Here is an 18,413-nt window from a genome sequence, read left to right as displayed (position 1 = left end):
GGAAGTACATGAAACAAAAGAGTTTATTATAACTAATATACAATAAGGTGATGTAGATTCTATAGATCTGCACTAAACACCTGTCATTCCTAACAGAAAAAAATATAATAACTGAATTGCCTCCCTCTAATATATATTATATAATCAGAGGAAAAAACAAAAAAGATATCATCAATAGTTCATGCTGGAGCAAATATGCAGACGTGGTTTACAGGAAGGGCAGAGCGGACTTTATTTCCTTAAGACTTACAAAAGAGCAACACAGTAAACTGACTCATATTCTGTGTTGCACCAGTACACACGATTTATGCTTTATATTATTTGAAGAAATCAGTTTTGTGGGTTGAAGAGGCGTTGCATAAATGTGCCTTTATCTATGTAAAATAAACCAAGACAGATCGATTGCACGCATAAAATCATAATAATATACTTAGTAATAACTCGGTTTAATTCTGCTGTTGTATTGTTTTTGGCTTTGCACACAGAACATCAAACAGAAAGAAACCGACCTTTTAAAAGAAAATAAAAACACACAATTGTCTCTTTGTCTAGTTAAAATGAGTTTCAGTCTTTTATTTAGAGCCCACTAACTGCACTAACTACATAAACAGAGAGTTGCGTGCGCCAGTTTGGTGACCAGACCAAAGTGAAATGAAATTAGACCTAGTTGCATGTCAGTTAGTGCACTGTTACTAATCTGGAGTTCATTGTTTTTGCAGTATCCTGGGAACGGTAATCCAATCAAACATTACACTAAACCAGGCAGATGGTAGAAATTGATGCCCATTAACCAGAAGTTTGTGGTTGGAACCCTCCCTCGGGCATGTGATACTGTTGTTGTGTTATTGGCTGTCTGGGTGATGGTTGGTGATCATCAGCCCAGTGAACCGATTCAACTATAAGAGAGTAAATGCCGTTCTGAAAAAGGTTAAAGGCTCCATATCACACTATTTTCTGATGTTATAATTTGTTTGGTTTTAATAATAATAATCAACTAAATTTTAACAATAAAAAAAAAATGTACATATATAGGCTGCACCTGAATATAAGCCACAGATGTCCACGTCTTCAAGAACATTTTCAAGTTCGGGCCACCTGCTTTTATCTCCTCTGAAAGCTTTTGTTGTCTTTTTGCATTGAGTCAGTTCGTCACGCTGCAGTCGCCAAAATCTCATCATCGACTCATTGATGCCGAGCTCACATGAAGCAGCTCTGTTTCCTTCTTTCACAGTCACATCAGTTGCCGTTAACTTAAAAAGCTGCATCATCTGCATTTCTTTGTGTCTTTTCCAGGAGGAGGGTGTGTGCATGAAGCACAAAATCATAATCTCTCTGTACTCTACTGCACATGTCTCCTGCAAGAGCTGCTATCCTGTCTTGTTGACAAATGTCAGTGTCTCATAGGATTTCAGTAGATTTCAGGCTCTCTCAGGAGCAGGGAAGCACACGGGTAAGACATATTCCCCTCACTAATGTTCATTTAGCATCATAACTTATTTTACCACATGGCAATAAACTATTTGAGTGTGCTGACATTATCTCTAGCTAGTGTAGCAACTTCATGTTAACCCTAGATCCATGCGAGAACCGCACAAACAGGAGCGTTTTCTGCACTCAGGCTGCGCGTATCCACTGTGTTGCCAAACCATAGACCGTATATAAATGGACAATGTGTCAAACAAAGAATCCGTCCATATATTAGCTGCATTGTTTTATAAGCCACAGGGTTCAAAGTGTGAGAAAAAAGTAGCGGCTTATAGTTCGGAATTTACGGTAGTTTATTTGAGTATTGAAAGTAAGTTAAAGGTTGTATAGAGGATTTTTTAAGGGAAGAGAAATACAGCGACAGTCCTTTTTCAAATGTTGTCCGTGTGTGACACCACCTTCCTCCTCCACAGCTCCTTCAGTAGAAACACCTCCTCCTCCCACCTCTTTACTCTAGAAATCACGCTTGTTTACAGCCGGTGCGCGTTCAGGAATTCCCGTTGAAGTGACCTGTCTAGAAATAAAATCCTTCGTCCGCTTCAGTTGCGCCGTCGCTGTAAGAAATCTCCAAGACTCACCACAGTTTTGTTTTGCTCCTTTTTCCCTTCTCTTCACGACTTCAAAAACCGACTTTATTTTGCAGCGAACTGGTCGTGGATTCTCGTCTGCCGTCGCAACAAACTTTGTGCGAACTGCGAGGACGCTACAGATTAAAAAAGCCTAGAAAAACCGTGCATAAACCACGTAATCCCCGCGCGCCGGCGAGTCAGTTACACTAGAAATGTAGGGAGTTTGATTGACAACCTAACACCCAATAGAAAATGAGGGGGCCTCGTTTTGTATTGGCTGATGTTCATCTGGCCTCATTATGTCCACGGTTGATAGATTTTCATTCTTTTTTTTTGGTCATCATAATTACAAAACTGCTGCATCTCTGTAATGGTATTTTAAACTTTCACTGACAATTTGAAACAAAACAAAAAACCTCCATACAACCTTTAAGTATGTAATGGAGCTTTGCCTCAGATCCCCACTCAAGTACAGAACAGGCGACGGCCACCCCCAGGGCCCTGCACATAACCATCCGCCAATCAGGCCGGCCAACCCCTCGATGAACCACCTCCTGATCTGAAGGCTCCCCCTCCCTGATGTATACAGTATGTACACATGCATACATTCACACACACTTATAATTTCTTAAAACTTAAAGTTTCTTCATCGAAAACAAAACTGGAGTTGTCAGATGAAAAGAAGAGGTAGAGCGCTTCACTGGGTCATAAAAAAGTCAAAAGTAGTAGTGCAGGTTAGGGATGTAACGATACCCAAAGCTCTTGGTACAATATTATCACGATATGCATCTCACAGTACGATATTTTGCAGAGGTTACTTTTTTTTTCCTCTTAAAATACCCTGACAAGATTTTGGTGTGAATTATTAATGTCATAATCCCAAAAATTCAAGTAAAAAACATATTACTTCATATTGTCTGCACTGAAATGAATCATGGGATATGTAGTTCCCAATGTTTATTTGGTGTTGTTACAATAAAACCATGCATTTAAGCAAAGGATTTTGTAATTTGATATATTGTGACACCCCACGATATTATTGTGAGACTTTTGATGATACGATAACACAATTATTATTGTTGGTTGTTGTTACATCCCTAGTGCAGGTGCTCTACGAGGGTTGAACTTGAAATCTTAACATAATGTAGCACTTACTGAAAAATGTAAAAGTGGGTGAAGTACAAACCTGAGGCACACCAGCTGAATATATTAAAAGTCCTTTATTATATCTTCCTTTTACAACTTTGTAATGAAGAACTTTTAATCTATTGAGTCGGTGTGCCTCGGGTTTGGACTTTGCCCACTTTTACATTTTTCAGTAGGGCTACATTCTGTTAAGATAACTGGAGTTGTGTTTTGTTTCATTCACACATGTGGTAATAGAGTAAATGCTCCACTGTGTTTTTAAACTCCACACATCGTCACTATCATTTGGATAATGTCAGCCCTGGAATTGCCAGTCTCTGAATAAAAGATAAAATGGAGCTGTTAACTTCAAAACTACCAATTCATGACATCACAAGGTGTAACAGAGCATTTTGAGCTTTGGCGATGCAGAGAGACTAATAATAAAGAGTTAATCAAATGTGGTGATGAAACAAAACATGACTCCAGGAACATTTTTGAGGAGGTAAAAGCTCACAAGAGTGAATGTTACGTACACACTGAAAAAAAAAAACTATATCTAGGTAAGTTAAAATGACTTAAATTAAGAACATTTTACTTTATTTAAGTCGATTCAACTTGACAAGTAAAATTAACTACCAATGGAATAAGCTGTTTTCATTTATTCATTTATTTAAAAGTAAAAAAGCTTTTGGACATCGGTCAGTCTCAGTGTGCTATGCATTTTTTCACTTTTGTCTTGCTGCTCTTTGCATTGGCACCTCTACAAGAATTTTGGTGTGCCTTTTCTCTTTCTTTTGATTCATTAATTCAAACAACATTAGATTTTCTTTCTTATTTTAAGTGCAAAGAGTTGTTGTTGTTCTTAACTTAAGTTTAGCTAGATGTATTTTCATATTTTAAGTACAAAATGTCTTGTTCCATTGGCAGATCATTTTATTTGTCAAGTGAAATTCACTCACGTCATGATAAAACTTTCTTAACTCAAGTCATCTTAACTTGGCTAGATTTTGTTTTTTGCAGTGCACTGCTAAAACTAAACTAAAATATATCCAAGTTAAGATGACTTGAATTAAGAAAGTTTTATCATGACGTGAGTAAATTTCACTTGACAAATAAAATGATCTAATAATGGAACAAGACATTTTGTACTTAAAATATGAAAATACATCTTGCTACCCTTAAGATAAGAACAACAACAACTCTTTGCACTTAAAATAAAAAACAAAATCTAATGTTGTTTGAATTAATGAATCAAAAGAAACAGAAAACACACACCAAAATTCTTGTAGGCGTCCCAATGCAAGGCACAGCAAGACAAAAACAACACATTTGTTTTTCTTTTATCATTTCATTTGTCAAGAGAAATTTATTGAAGTCATGATAAACTTGTACTCAAGTTGAATCTGCTCAACTAGTCAAGTGTTTTTAATCTAAGTCATTTTAGCTTTCACAGAATTTGTTTTTGTCTTTTTTATTGTCTTTCGCAACACCAGTGTGACAGATTGGATGACAACACATTGCTTAACTTTTCCCTATAAAGCATATTTTAGCTGCTTCTGGTCCGTCAAAACAAGCACTTAACTATGATTACAGGTATGTCTTTTAACAATTGAGTCCAAACTGATGATTTATGGTCATACACAAGGTTTAGACTTCACTTTTTTGTTCAGTAAAACTTGCACAGAGGTATCCATCTAATTCTGAACAGCTGCTTTTCTCCCTATAAAGAAAATGTGAAAACGTGAGCATGGGGAAAACATAGGTGCACAGCATGCTAATCATAAAGCGGGGTTTTGCATGTCTGGGGTATGACACGTGTAACAGAGCTCGCCTCCCCAGGTGCTTGTGTCCTCTCAGAGAATTAAAACATGTCTCATATATGAAGACAAGCCTATAAACAGTGTTGGAAGGTAACTAAATACGTGTACTGAGAATATGTATAATGATGTTTTCAGGTACAGTCATTACTTTTGTAAAAATCAAAGGAATGCACTTTACTTGAACACACAATTTAGGCTTCAAACTGAGCAAATGCATGTGTGAGTTTTACTTCTTTAGTCAATGATAAGACATGGAAAAACAAACAAACTGTGAAACAATCATTAAATTGTTTTAATCCAGTGCTGCCTTTTTACTCTATACCGTATTTTTTGGACTATAAGGCACACTTAAAATCCTTTCATTTTCTGCGTTTTATAATCTGGTGTGCCTTATTGTATTAATTCTGGTTGTGATTACTAACTTCAAACTGATTTTATGTGGTACATGGCGCTCAAAAATCTGTCAAGCTGTTTTAGTACAACTTTGAAGCTATGAAACCGCACCGCTTGATGGATTGTCAGAGCATTATGGCTACTGTAGTCAGGAGCCTCGTGGAGTAAGTCTGACAGAAGCTGATGGCAGCGCACAAAGAGTGAGCTGTTTTTTCAGTACTTATAGTTTATGCAAATTTGCCATGTGGTTTTAAGTTTTGTTTCTGTAAAACGTAACCAAATGTGCACAAAGCTGCATTAAACACATTATTATTCAGTATATATTTGAGTCCTCCTTGTAGGAAATAAAAAACAAACTTAAATCATCCACACACATTCACATTCATAATACGCATTCACCAAGACAGGGAGGAAATGCCGGGCAAGTTACGTCATGATCTGCCAATGGATCGTGGATGCCTGAGCTAAGGGATCAGTCTCAAGTGTCGTCCGTTTGTTTCACTTAATGCACCTTATAATCTACTTATGTATGAAAAAAGATGAGAGAATTCAACATTATTGACACTGCGCTTTATAATCCAGTGCACCTTATAGTCTGAAAAATCTGGTAATTTAAATGCAGCTATTCAGAATACAGGACCAATGTATCAGAATACGTTAGACAATACATTTTAATTTGGATGTTCAGGTATTCTGTAACTAAATACATTTTGAAAGTGCGCTTAGGACCGTAATCAAACTTATGGACCCTCTGAGGAGAAGTGCTGGGTGCTTTTGGTGCAAAGTTTGTAAAGTTTGGATGGAGGAGTCGTACAGCGTGAACAGAGAAAGATTACGGCTGTTTCATAAGAAATCTAATCGCATGGATGTCATTTAAATTTGAGTAGGTTTCACTTGACTTACCATGCAAAAATATCTATGGATGAAGTCTTTTTTTTAATTCAACAACATATGATTTAGTTTCAATGCAAAGAGTTGTTGTTTTTCTTATCTTTAGTGTCGTATACTAGGTGTATTTTCCTATTTTAAGTACAAAAAGACTTGTTCCATTGGTAGATAATTTAAGTTTTTGTAGAGTGGTAAGAAACACGATACAGTGCAGGTGCATTCTACTAAAAACAAACTTAAAAGGTGTTCAAAAGCAATGTTGGCGTCATGATGAAGTAAAAGGTTCCTGTTTTGATTAATTATTTTTATCACTCCAACATTTCGAGAATAAAGTCCATAAAACAGGTTGTTTACTGACATTGCTTATCCCATGTGAATGTACATAAACAACAAGAACGTCGTGGGGTAATTTACATTTTATAGACGTCCCTTGACAAAACTAATCCCGTGCGTATAGGGCTTAAAGATTTTATTCACAAATCAAGTTATCCTGATGTGATAATGTACCCTGGCAAGTCTCAAGTATCTGGAAATCCAACCGTGAAGCCATAGGGAAAAACAAATTACATCAAACGCATAACACAACCGCGATTTTCAGATTTTTTTGTGCATAGCTTGTCATGCTACAAGGGAAACAGCTGTGCACTGAAAAACTACCATGGAAAGTGAAGTTAAATGGCATTAAAAGAATGTGTAGCACCTTATGGCAACAATTTACTGTAGTACTTTCCAGGCTTTGTGGATTTTATTAAAGCTTTAATTGTATAGGAAAGCATAGTATTATTTGCCTATAGGTACTGGATAGGATGAAGCTTGGTGGTGTGAAGACTTTGTTTATGAGGTACAAATAGTCAGTAAAGTTTAAAGGTAATTTGAAGAAAAGGTTAGCTAATCAAGATAATTAACACTGGAATTTGTCCCATGATGCTCAGCACTACTGCTTTAAAAAAGTTTGGTTTGTAAAGGTGGGATGAATTGGTCTTTTTGTCCACCAAATGAGCAATTCTTAACAGAACCCTGGCAAATAAATATGCAATAAATCAAACATGTTCATACCTTGGCTTTGCATAACTAATAAAAACTAAAATTTATGTAGTAAAGTAATGGTTTGTCTGGATGCAGGGACAATAAATCAAAGTGTTCAAGATTAAAGTCAAGACTTGTCATGGGTTTAAAGCTCAGGCAACAGACGGTCCTGTTGCTATAGCAATTCAGATCAAAATATTATATCTAATATTAATTTAAAAAAGAAAAATACCTTTAAAATTATGCTTTAAGATTGTAATAAATAGTGAAAGATGATGAAAGGAAATGATGATGGTGAAAATAATATTAGTTAAGTGACTAAAAATATTTATGTTTATGTTGGGGGAAGGAATTTAAATTATAAACTGGCCAAAATATCAATATAAGGAGGCTTAGCGGTTTGATTATGCTGCACTACCACATTACTTTTGTTTTATTTAATTAAACTTGTGTCAGTGTGTGTGTGTTTGGGTGGTGTGTTGGGGATGGGCAGTTTTTGTTGTTTTGTATTTTTTGTGGGTGTTGCTCTATGTTTTTGTGCTTTGTTTTTATGTTGATTATTGTATTTTGATAAATGTTATATTCTGTTGTCTTTAATTAAATGCAAAACAAAACAAAACATATATCTTTTGAATTGGGAAATTGGCATTTAGTCCGGGGGGCAAGGCTTGGCTTAGCAATTAAAGTAACAGACTGCTGCTGCTGTATTATTCAAGGAGGGGGTTAATTTCATAATGAGCAGATGTAATTACAGCAAATATTAAGATCCAGAGACATTCCTAAGCCTAACCCTGCTCCTAGCCTGAACCTGATTGTGAATAAATATATTGTCAAAAATGAACATTTGGAGAATAACCACTAACACAAAGTGGCTGTTCTCTGGCTTAACTGTGTTTGGGGGAAGAAAAGTACAACCCCGATGCGTCAACAGAAAGTAAAAGACAATCTGGATGTGTTTTTGTTATGATTTTAGGTATGAGTTCAGCTTGGTCCTGTCAAAAAGTCAGTTTTTTCGACGTGGCAGCAGAAGTGAATTGGAAAACAATGGTTAAATGTGGGTTGCCATGGTTCCAATACAACGTTATGCCCCACCCACGGACGAAGTGCCACGTTTTTAGGGAGTCCCGGGGACGTCCTTCAAATCAGGAACGAATCATATGCCTGAAACCCATACACAGCACCAGTTTAGCAAGTTATTTTTTTCTCTAGAGAAGGGTAGCGCCCATAAACAGTTTAAAGAAGTGGGCTGGAAGTGAAAGGGAGTGTGACGATACCCATACCGTTTAGCTCCAGTCAAATGAAGCTCACAGGGCAAGCAGTTATAGGAGTGAATTTGGAGCTGAGTTCATACTAGGAATAGGAATATTTATGGAAAAAAATTGCAAAATAAAAACATCAGGATTCTGTAGAGTGAGTTAATACAAACATTTTAAAGTCAACTGGAGCCAAAGTCGATGGAGCTGGAAGCACCCCCATGCTCACTTCCTGTTTGGAAAGTGGCGGCTCACAGGTTAGCTATGTCTCTTATATATACCATATTTTTCAGACTATAATTCACACTTTTTAGGGGAAATTTATTTTATAAAATCAGAGACCAGGAACCAACATTTCATCTTGAAAGGTAAGTTATAGTAATAACAAAAGAACAGAGAACAACAGACTGTTAACGTCACATATGAAAAGTTATTCAGATAACTATAGCATAAACAAAATAACAACAATAACAAGGTTACCAAACTCTTGATCTCACTCCAAATCACTAAATCCATTGAATTCTACAGCCTCAGTGTCACTTCTGAGCAACTCTGCGACCTCCAGAGGTAAACGGAGTGCTGCTACCTCTTCTGTGTAGCTGTCGTCAGACTCAGCATCAGTTCCAGTCAGAATTATTCTGGCCTTTCTGAATCCCGACAGGATGGTTTCAGTTGTTTTCATGTTTGTTTAAATTTTAAATTGTCAGCAATACAGAAGTAATGGTGCGATCGACTGACACGATACCAGACAGGACAGTGGCTCTTTCTCTTTCTTCTGCAGCTGACATGCGCAGTAGAGTGAAGTGACAGTGGTACAGGAGCACACAAGCCTAGAGCTCCATCTCACGGCTGTCAGTGTGAAAATTTTAGCATATAAGTCACACCTGAATATAGGTCGCAGGACCATCCAAACCATGAAAAAAAGTGTGACTTACAGTCCAAAAAATACGGTCCAGTCTATGTTAGAGCCACAGCACACAGAGCAAATTCATGTGAAACAGAATTTTAAGACTCAAATTAAGATAGTTTCAAGCTAAAATATGCATTGTTTTATCTTTAAATCATAGTTGTTGTGTGAAAGTAGTAGTGGTCATTTAGTGCTGCAGTACCTGGATGAATGATGCAGGGGTCACACTCGTTGATGGCGTTGCGACAGCAGGGCACAGCGTAGCCCACCTGAGTCCCTTGCAGAGGACACTTACAGCGGATCACATCGTACTCACAGCAGCCTCTGCACATCACGCTCCACTCAGGCCCGGGGCAGTGGTTGTACAAGTGCCGGTAATCTGAGAACACAAACATATGGAGAATTAGCATCAATCAGCCATCACCCTACGGTAACTTTATGTTGAAAAAAGAAAGTTTGACAGTGGGGGGATAGGTGGCCCAGACTTCGTTGATTTGTTTATTTGGTCTCATTCTGGGTGCTTCTAAAGGTATTTTTCATCTAATTGCAATTAGGGAACATACCACGGTAACTAATCACCAAAAAAAAAATACCACATGGAAGCACATTTGGAGCAAAACAAAGCTAAAGTTTAAAAAATATATGAATATTTGCAGAATTAAAGCAAGTGAATTGTCTAAAATAATTGTCACTGTTTTGCTCTACAAGTAAGCAAGAAGGATCTGTGTCAAAGGTCATGTCAACAAAACAGAAACAAACATCAACAAATGAAACCTAAACAACTAACAGAGAAGGTTACATAAAATGTACTAAAGAGCATTTTTACGATACAATAAATGTTATTTTGCAAACCAAGAATTTTGCCCTGCCCAGAGGAAGCTTGTGAGCTATTCTCTCTGTTGCTTCAAATTGAAGGTACTAAATACTGCAGGTCATAAAATAGTTTAGCAAATGATCTGTAAGAATGCCCTTTAAAAACATTCGACCCAGCACAGGCTTTAACTAATTGCAGAATCTTGTTTTGTTTCTTGACTTTATATTTGGGAACACAATGAGTCACGGGCGCTTGAGCCTGGGATGTTATGTAACTGAGTTTAACAGCTTAACCAGACAAATGGAAATAGTTTCTTGGCAGATGTGGATGGAGAATCACCAGGAGCTTCAGCCCAAACTTGGCTCTGTTTTGCTAACAAAGCACTTTTATGCATACTTACAGATTCAGTTTAAGATGTCCCACTCCACCTTTAACCCGTACCAGAGTGGCAATCAAGCAATACTCAGGTGGTACTGGAGTGTAATGAAGTTGCGTAAAGGGCCCATATAACATTGTTTTCTGACCTATGTTATGATGTTGTTTCCGCATCACAAACATACTCAGGTTTGTGTTTTGTTTCATTCATAAACTCCATCCACCTTCACTAGAATCATTTGGATAATTTAAGAGCTAGAACTGCCAACTTCTACTGAACAAAAGGTAAAAGGTATTAGTTAACGTGGAAACATTTTGAGCTTTGGCGATGTAGACAGACTTATAATGAAGGATTACTCAAACATGTGTGAATGAAATAAAACAGAACTCCAGGTATTTTTCTGATTAGGAAGTGTGGGACCTTTAAAATTTTTTTCTTCTATTGCTGAGTTTCAGAAGACATTACATCATGCTATAGGTCAGTATTAATTAACAGAGATAAAACTGTTAAAATGCCAGTTTTCTTAGTAATACAGTGAGTTCTTGGGTCTAGTCAATTAGAAAAATCACCAGGTTCAACTTTTATTACGTTACCTTTTAGATATTCCATAATAAAGAACAATGTAATCAATAGGAAAATGGCTCTTGCCCCCATCTGGGAGTTTGACATCACCACATTCAAGAAACTGAAAATCACAAATTCTAAACACTATAGCTGTTCTACAATAGAGTGCATTATTCATTCAGTGTGGCCTTCACCAATCACCTTCACCAATCACACAATGAAACAAACAAATGGATACAAGCTATTTAGCCCAAGGATACAACAACTGTATGGCATGTCTGTGGTTTAGATTGGATTTCTGTTATTTGGTTACCGAGCAACCTCAATTACTCACAGATTTTGGCATTTCCAAACAGACGCAAGTGATAAGAGGCTTCTCCGGGGAATTTCAATGATTTTATTTTATATTTTTGGTGCATGCATGACACAGATCTTCAATTGATACTTTGTAGTGACATCACGGCGAGGATGTTCTACATGCATGTCTATGGTGTAATGTTTATCAGTTACCATGGTGACACAATGTACCCATTAACATTGTCAAAAAAGAGCCTGTGATCAATATGAGTGTTCATGGTCCTGTTTAGGTGGTTTTCAACAAAAATTCCAGCTAAATCACTTCTTTATGGTCAGACGTGTGTGTTAAAATAAAGCTCGGATTATTAAAGTGTAAGAGAGCTTCAGACAGAGCAGAGCCTACAGTTAGCATCATACCCACTTGGAAATCTCAGAGTGCAGAGTTGATGACATCAGCTTGAATTTGCATCTAAAAATTGCATGCCGGAGGTTATTTGCAGAGGGGAGGAGCTTGGTTATCATATGAATGCTCTTGTGATTTGTCCTGGGCTTCACCTTGCACACACTAATATCATAAATTGTGAAACACTTGTCCAGCTTCAATCCAGCCCCACTTTTCTCAAAGAGTGTGGGCAGAAATAGCATTAATCAAAGAGCATGTAGTGTTTTGCTATGTCACTGTGTCAATACTGGAGTGCTTTGAGGACATGGGTAAGGCAGTTTTATGATACTTTTTATATTTATTGTTGTGATCCCAGCTGAAGGTGCACTGACATGTTCCATGGGCTCGGGACAACAACATGAATGCCTGCCTGCATGTTAGTACATTTAACATTTGGCACATGGATTTAATACTCTGGTTCTCTGAAGAGCACACTGGACCAAATAAGGATACGGAGGTTACAGAAGGCCAGAGGTGGGTACAGTAAAAGGGCCCATAGCACGCTACTTTCTGATAAAACTGTTTTGTTTCACTCACACAAGTTCAACACACAAACCCTGCATATTTAGGCTATTTAGGAGTTCTTCTCTCAAACAGAAACACTCAGTGTCACTTGACTCACAATGTCAAATGGTAATAAAAAAAGTGCTCCACTGTGTTTTTAAACTTCATACACCTTCACTAGAATCATTTAGATAATTTCAGCCCTCGAATTGCCAATCCCTAAACAAAAAGGTAAAAAGAGCTGTTAACTTGATAACTATCGCTTCATGACATCACAAGGAGCATTTTGAGCTTTGGAGATGTAGACAGACTAATAATAAAAAGTTACTCAAACATGTGAATGAAAACAAAACACAACCCCTGGTATGATTTTGAGGAGGTAACAACATTATAACATGGTTTAAAGCTCACAAAAGTCAAGTTTGTGTAATATAGGATCTTTAAGGAAGAGTAAACTTCAAAACAATACTACTCAAGTAGAAGTAGTCCAAGAAATTACTCAAACTTTTTGTGGAAGCTACTCATGCAAGAGTAACTGTATGGGCGTAACATCTGATTTATAATTTTAAGTCAATTTAAATTGAAGGACACAACATTAAATAATGCACAAAATCTGGTACTCAAAAGTCATACCATAAATGAGAAAAATTAAAGAAAATATCTCTAAAAAATTAAGTAAATGTAACTGAGTACTACCTGCCTCTGCTAAAGGCAATTCATTACTCAAATCTTCTCAGTGAGTCATTTTGCATTCAACTTGTACCTTTTAGTATATGCCTTTTGTAATACTTCTTCTATAATTACCGTATTGTTGAAGAAATACTTCCAGTATTTGAAGTAACAGCACATTAACTACAATACAGTACAGTACTTATCCATTTCTCCCTGTCCCTCACATTGTTTCATGTCTTAAGTGTTTTAAACACTTACGTAATGGGGCAATGAGCTGCACATGCCAAGTCGCCCAGGGGAACACTTAAGTTTGATTTAATATGGGCATCTTTACATTGCTTTATTTATTTGTGTTTGCCTTGGGTTTTCTGAGTTCAAAGTTTCTGTTTAGACTGTCATTTTTGTGGATGGCCTTGCAACATCCACAGAATCACAGCTGAAAAACCACAGATGTCTGCGGTATGGCGTGGCGCTTCCTTTGTTTTTTAAGAGGAGATACTGGATTGGACAATGAGCTGCAAAGAAATAGGCAAAATGTTACAAAGGTAAAAATAACATTATCATTACTAATACCAAAAACAATTCTACAACCACATCAATGTGAGCAGCCAGCCAGACAGACACACTGACTCCTCAAATTTATCTATTAAAACAACATTTATGAAAAAGGAATAGTTCTTCTGGACAACAGTCATAACAATGAAAATGGGTGGACATTATTACTGTATAAAAACTTCAATAAAAAGAAAAGAAAATGGCTGGACTTACCAACACTTTCTTTGGACTGGTTGTATACTTCCAAAATAGTATTTATTACAATATAAGTGCTCTGGTTTCCACCCATCAAAAAAGTCAAAAGTAGTCAGTGCCTTAGCCAGGAACTCCTGACCAAAGTCCTGTTTAAGGTTTGAAAAAAGGTGTGTCACGATAATTAAAGGGACAGTCCGGAATTTTGGATATAGGACCTTATTTCCTAGTGAGCCAGAGTGTTGGGGACGTTTGGAGACAGTTTTTTTTAAATATTCCATCCAGTCCAGCAGAGGTCACTGGTGCTAGGCTAGTGCATGTCAATGGCCACAGTTAACCTGCCACTAAAAACAGTCTTACCCATTCCACAAAACACCCGAAGCAACTCTCTTATTATGACTGTAGATATGAACATCTGTGTTGATAGAATAATTTTAGAAGTAAAACCAACCTTGCATTTGAAGGATTTATGTCTGAGCAGCAGCAGCGAGTTGTACTTCCTGTTAGAAAGCTTGGCAGCGGCGGACTGACATATGAGAAAATAGTCCCTCAACATGTGATGATTCTTGTGATGCAAGGTTAGTTTTATTTCAAGCATTATTCTATCAACACAGACATTCACATCGATAGCCTGACATAATAATAGATTTACTTCAGATGTTTTGTGGAGTGGGTAAGGCAGTTTTTAGTGACAGGCTAACTATGGCCATTGACATGCACTAGCCTAGCACCAGTGACCTCTGCAAATACAAGGACTGGATGGAATATTTTAAAAACTGTCTCCAAACGTCCCCCACACTCTGGCTAACTAGGAACTGAAGCCCTATGTCCAAAATTCCAAATTTTTGGTAATTTTTTCATAGTACAATAAGATCTGAGCAATAGAGAGATGAATATGTAACTTCTCTGAGTCATAACTACCAAAGTAGTTTATTCAGCTTGAAGGGAGGAGCTAACTACACTGAAACTACTACGTAATCGTTGGGCGCTGGAACAATTATGCTAATGTGACTCAGGCTCAGTTCACACTTAGTGCAGTTCAATAGACCTAGAACAAACAGAAACTGTAAATAGGTGTGTTAGTTTCTGAGTAGTTTCATTGTAGTTAGCGCCTCCCTTCAGGCAGATATAAGGCAGCATCCACCAGGAGTCTGACCAGAACTGAAGAAGTAGCCTTTGATCAAAAAACATATGTCCAGCTGATAGAATTTACTTTCTCCTTTGCTTTTTGTATCAATATATATCATACTTTGTTATTGTGTATATGTTTATCTCTTGGTGCTGAACTGCAGTCGCCTACCTCACCTAAACTTATAGCTCTTGTAGAAACTTTATTACAGATTTTAGTACTGCAAGTGGGGGCAAATAAAGTAGGTATTTCAGAATGAGAAGGCTTGCATTTCAATTCAGGGAATGTTAGTATAATTATCTTAAAGAAGCATATGTTCCTCATGGCAGATGATTTCTTTGCGGTGCTTCGTGTGTGAGAGAAGTTATAGGGTGACCTCATGCAAGCACCACACAGGACGTTTATGACAACATGGATAAATTGTAGAGTAGATACATTGCCATTAACGATATATACAAGTTAAGCCTTGTGTTCTGCATTCAAGTTATAGGCAGGGTACACTGTAAACTACAAATCTTTACAACATGAAAATTCTACCACACATATCATTATTATTATGTTTTAGAATTGTAATTTTTTGTAATTACAAGCTGCTGTATGTTCTTAGCTAGTGCGCATGTGCATTTAAAGTCCTATAGTAAGTGATGAAAAGTGCGAAAGTGACGAAAAGTGACTTAAACAAAGCAGCGCACAAAGGTGTACTGTACTTAAAATTCAGATACCTCTTTTGTAATCAAATTGTGAAGAAAGTTTAATGATAAAAGGGAGACATTTGACCGCAACATTACAGTCACATCATAAATTGTAATGTTTGTGGTATATGCAATGAGTGACATTTCCATCCTCACAGTTTTAATAAAGAAGTAAAAGGGTGTTTAATTTTTGTGAGGCGATAAGTAGGTGTGGAGAATATGACCAATATGTTTTGGCTAAAGCGATTTTATGTTAAATCACCTGCTGAATTATGTGTTCCAAATGATGTATTTACAAGTGTTTTGAGAAGTTTGCCAAAGAAATGAAAACAAAAATGATCTAGTAATCCAATAATAAAATAATAATAATAAATGCTAATAATAATAAAAATGAAACAGTGTCCTTAAAGGTGCAATGCAGAAGATTTCTAGTGGAGGGTCCGTCTCCCGCTTATCTCCACAGCATTACGCTACTTTTCAATTCAAATCTGTGGAGAGTCACCCCTTTTCACAGAAGGAATGATTGATTTTTGGGCAGTAGAAACACCCGTAATGAATAAATGCTAGATGTATATGTTTAATGTTATATCACGGAACATTCCAGGCAAAACAAAAACATCTCCATGGAGCCAAGTATGTAGCGGACCCTCAACCAGAAAAGTTGCGCAGTGCAAATTTAAATTGTAAGTTTATTGCATTCGTTAATTGAACAAGTAAAATCCTCAAGTTCACCAAAAAAGACCATAAAGGTGAATGCATGTAGTCCATTTTTACAAACTTTTACTTTCAATACAGTACTACTTTTTGACCTGTATGACCTCACCTTTCCTATCCCCATATTTATTCCATGTTAAGAGGAATTATCCAGACTTGACTCACTAAACAGATCAGTGCCTACCAGCTATCATCGCCCTCATAGTAAATACCACCATTTGCACAGCTGCCAGCACTTTTATGAGCTTGGCCAACAGCACCCATCATCATAACAATAATTACAGATGTACCACATAATGATAACTGTGGTTACATTTGCATATTATGGACATGGGTGGTCAGAAAGAGTGCATGTAAAGACAAAGTATTTTTATTTGCATAGCCTGCTTGTTTCTTGTTTGTCATTGGGTTATTCTGGTTGCTCCACACCTGTTCCCGATTCCTTGTGGTGATGCGCACCTGTAATCCAAGCTACTGGGAGGCTGGCGGATTGTTTGAGGTCAGGAGCTCTGAGCTGCAGCGGACTATGTCGACCAGGTGTCCGCACTAAATCTGGTATCGATATGGGGTCTTCTAAGGAGGGGTGCACTTGCCCAGGTTGTCTACGTTACTGCTAAAAATGACTTTTACACATGAATTCTTACTGTGTGCGGGTCCATTCTCCATAGATTAGACCTGTAACTTGGACTGGTGGCAGCACTTGCTTATCTCCATGGAGTTTTAATGCAATACTGTGGAATTTTCCAAGAAAAGCAACAACATCTCTGTGGAGACAAGCACCTAGCAGACACTCCACCAGAAAAGTTCCACACTGTATACCTTAACTCTTGTTTCTATGGATATGTCATTGCTCTGCTTAGAATGTTCCACGATATGACTTAAAACAGATCTACCTTACATTTATTCAATTACAGGTGGTTTTATAGCTCAAAAATACCTAAAATAACAGGTATTCTGACTGTGAGTGGGGTTGCCTCTCCACAGATCTGACCTATAACTTGGCCTGGCTTGGTCTCAATGAATATAGAAAGGTTTAATGCCATACTGTGAAATATTCCATACAAAGAAATAACATCTCCATGAAGAAAAGTATTTCACGGACCTTCCACCAAAAAAAGTTACAGAAGGAACCTTTTAAATTATCAATAGTAAAACCTAAAGCTATAGTTTGTGGAGGAAGATGTTAGGAAAGCATTGTGTTAAAACAGGTCTCACGGGGATGAAGACGTCTGACTCCCTTTTGACCACTTTGCGGCCTCTTCCTCATTGTGCTGCATAAAGGACACTGACCGGTGAACCTGTAAAATGTGATTTATAGAGCATAAACTTAAAAGGGTCAGCGGATTTTATGGGCTGCCCTGGTAATGTCATCAAACACACAGCTCTGCGTCACATCCTTCAGTAGAGAAGTAAGAATCGTTACTCAATATGAAAAGCCCTGGAACAGAAACAGTGATGCAAAACAAGTCTTTATTCTGCCATCACTTAGCTCTTAGATAAAGAATGCACTGTCTGTAGTGCAGTGTAATAGGAATAATAACAAGTTTAAATTTCCATTGCATCCATTGGTTGTTTGTTTCTGATTTTGGCCAACATGGATCATACAAGCCTACAGAGAACATTGCATCAGTGGCAGTTAGAAAGAAAAAGTAACTATATATTCCAGAATGTTCCAGTTTAAAGGTCTTCTATTACTGAGCTTTAAGCCATGTTATCAAGTTATTACCTCACCATAACCAAATCTGGAGTTGTATTTTGTTCATTCATATATGTTTGATTGACCCTTTATTATTGCTCTGTCTACATCTCCAATGCTCAATGCTCTGTTCCACCTTGTGATGTCAGGTAGTGGTAGTTCTCAAGTTAACAGCTCCTTTTACCTTTTGTTCAGTACAGATGGGCAATTCATGCTTAAGATGCATGAAGTTTAAAAACACAATGGATCACTTCCTTTATTACTACATGACATCACAAAGTAGATACTTGAACTCCT

General features: G+C 37.2%; 1 protein-coding gene across 1 annotated transcript in view; it reads right to left on the bottom strand.

The window, feature by feature from the left end:
- Positions 1-18,413, bottom strand: part of pamr1b (peptidase domain containing associated with muscle regeneration 1b) — a 52,480-nt gene that overhangs the window by 25,669 nt on the left and 8,398 nt on the right. Inside the window, exon 2 of the mRNA XM_055155086.1 lies at positions 9,672-9,848. Within this exon, the coding sequence (XP_055011061.1) occupies positions 9,672-9,848 (177 nt within the window). The remainder of the gene's footprint in view (positions 1-9,671; positions 9,849-18,413) is intronic.

The sequence above is a fragment of the Boleophthalmus pectinirostris genome, unplaced genomic scaffold (assembly GCF_026225935.1).
Source record: "Boleophthalmus pectinirostris isolate CB_2022bp ecotype Guang Dong unplaced genomic scaffold, ASM2622593v1 HiC_scaffold_2, whole genome shotgun sequence".
In the NCBI taxonomy this organism is placed as follows: Eukaryota; Metazoa; Chordata; class Actinopteri; order Gobiiformes; family Gobiidae; genus Boleophthalmus; species Boleophthalmus pectinirostris.
The sequence above is the reverse complement of the archived record's forward strand: the minus strand, read 5'-3'. Positions and strand labels throughout refer to the sequence as shown.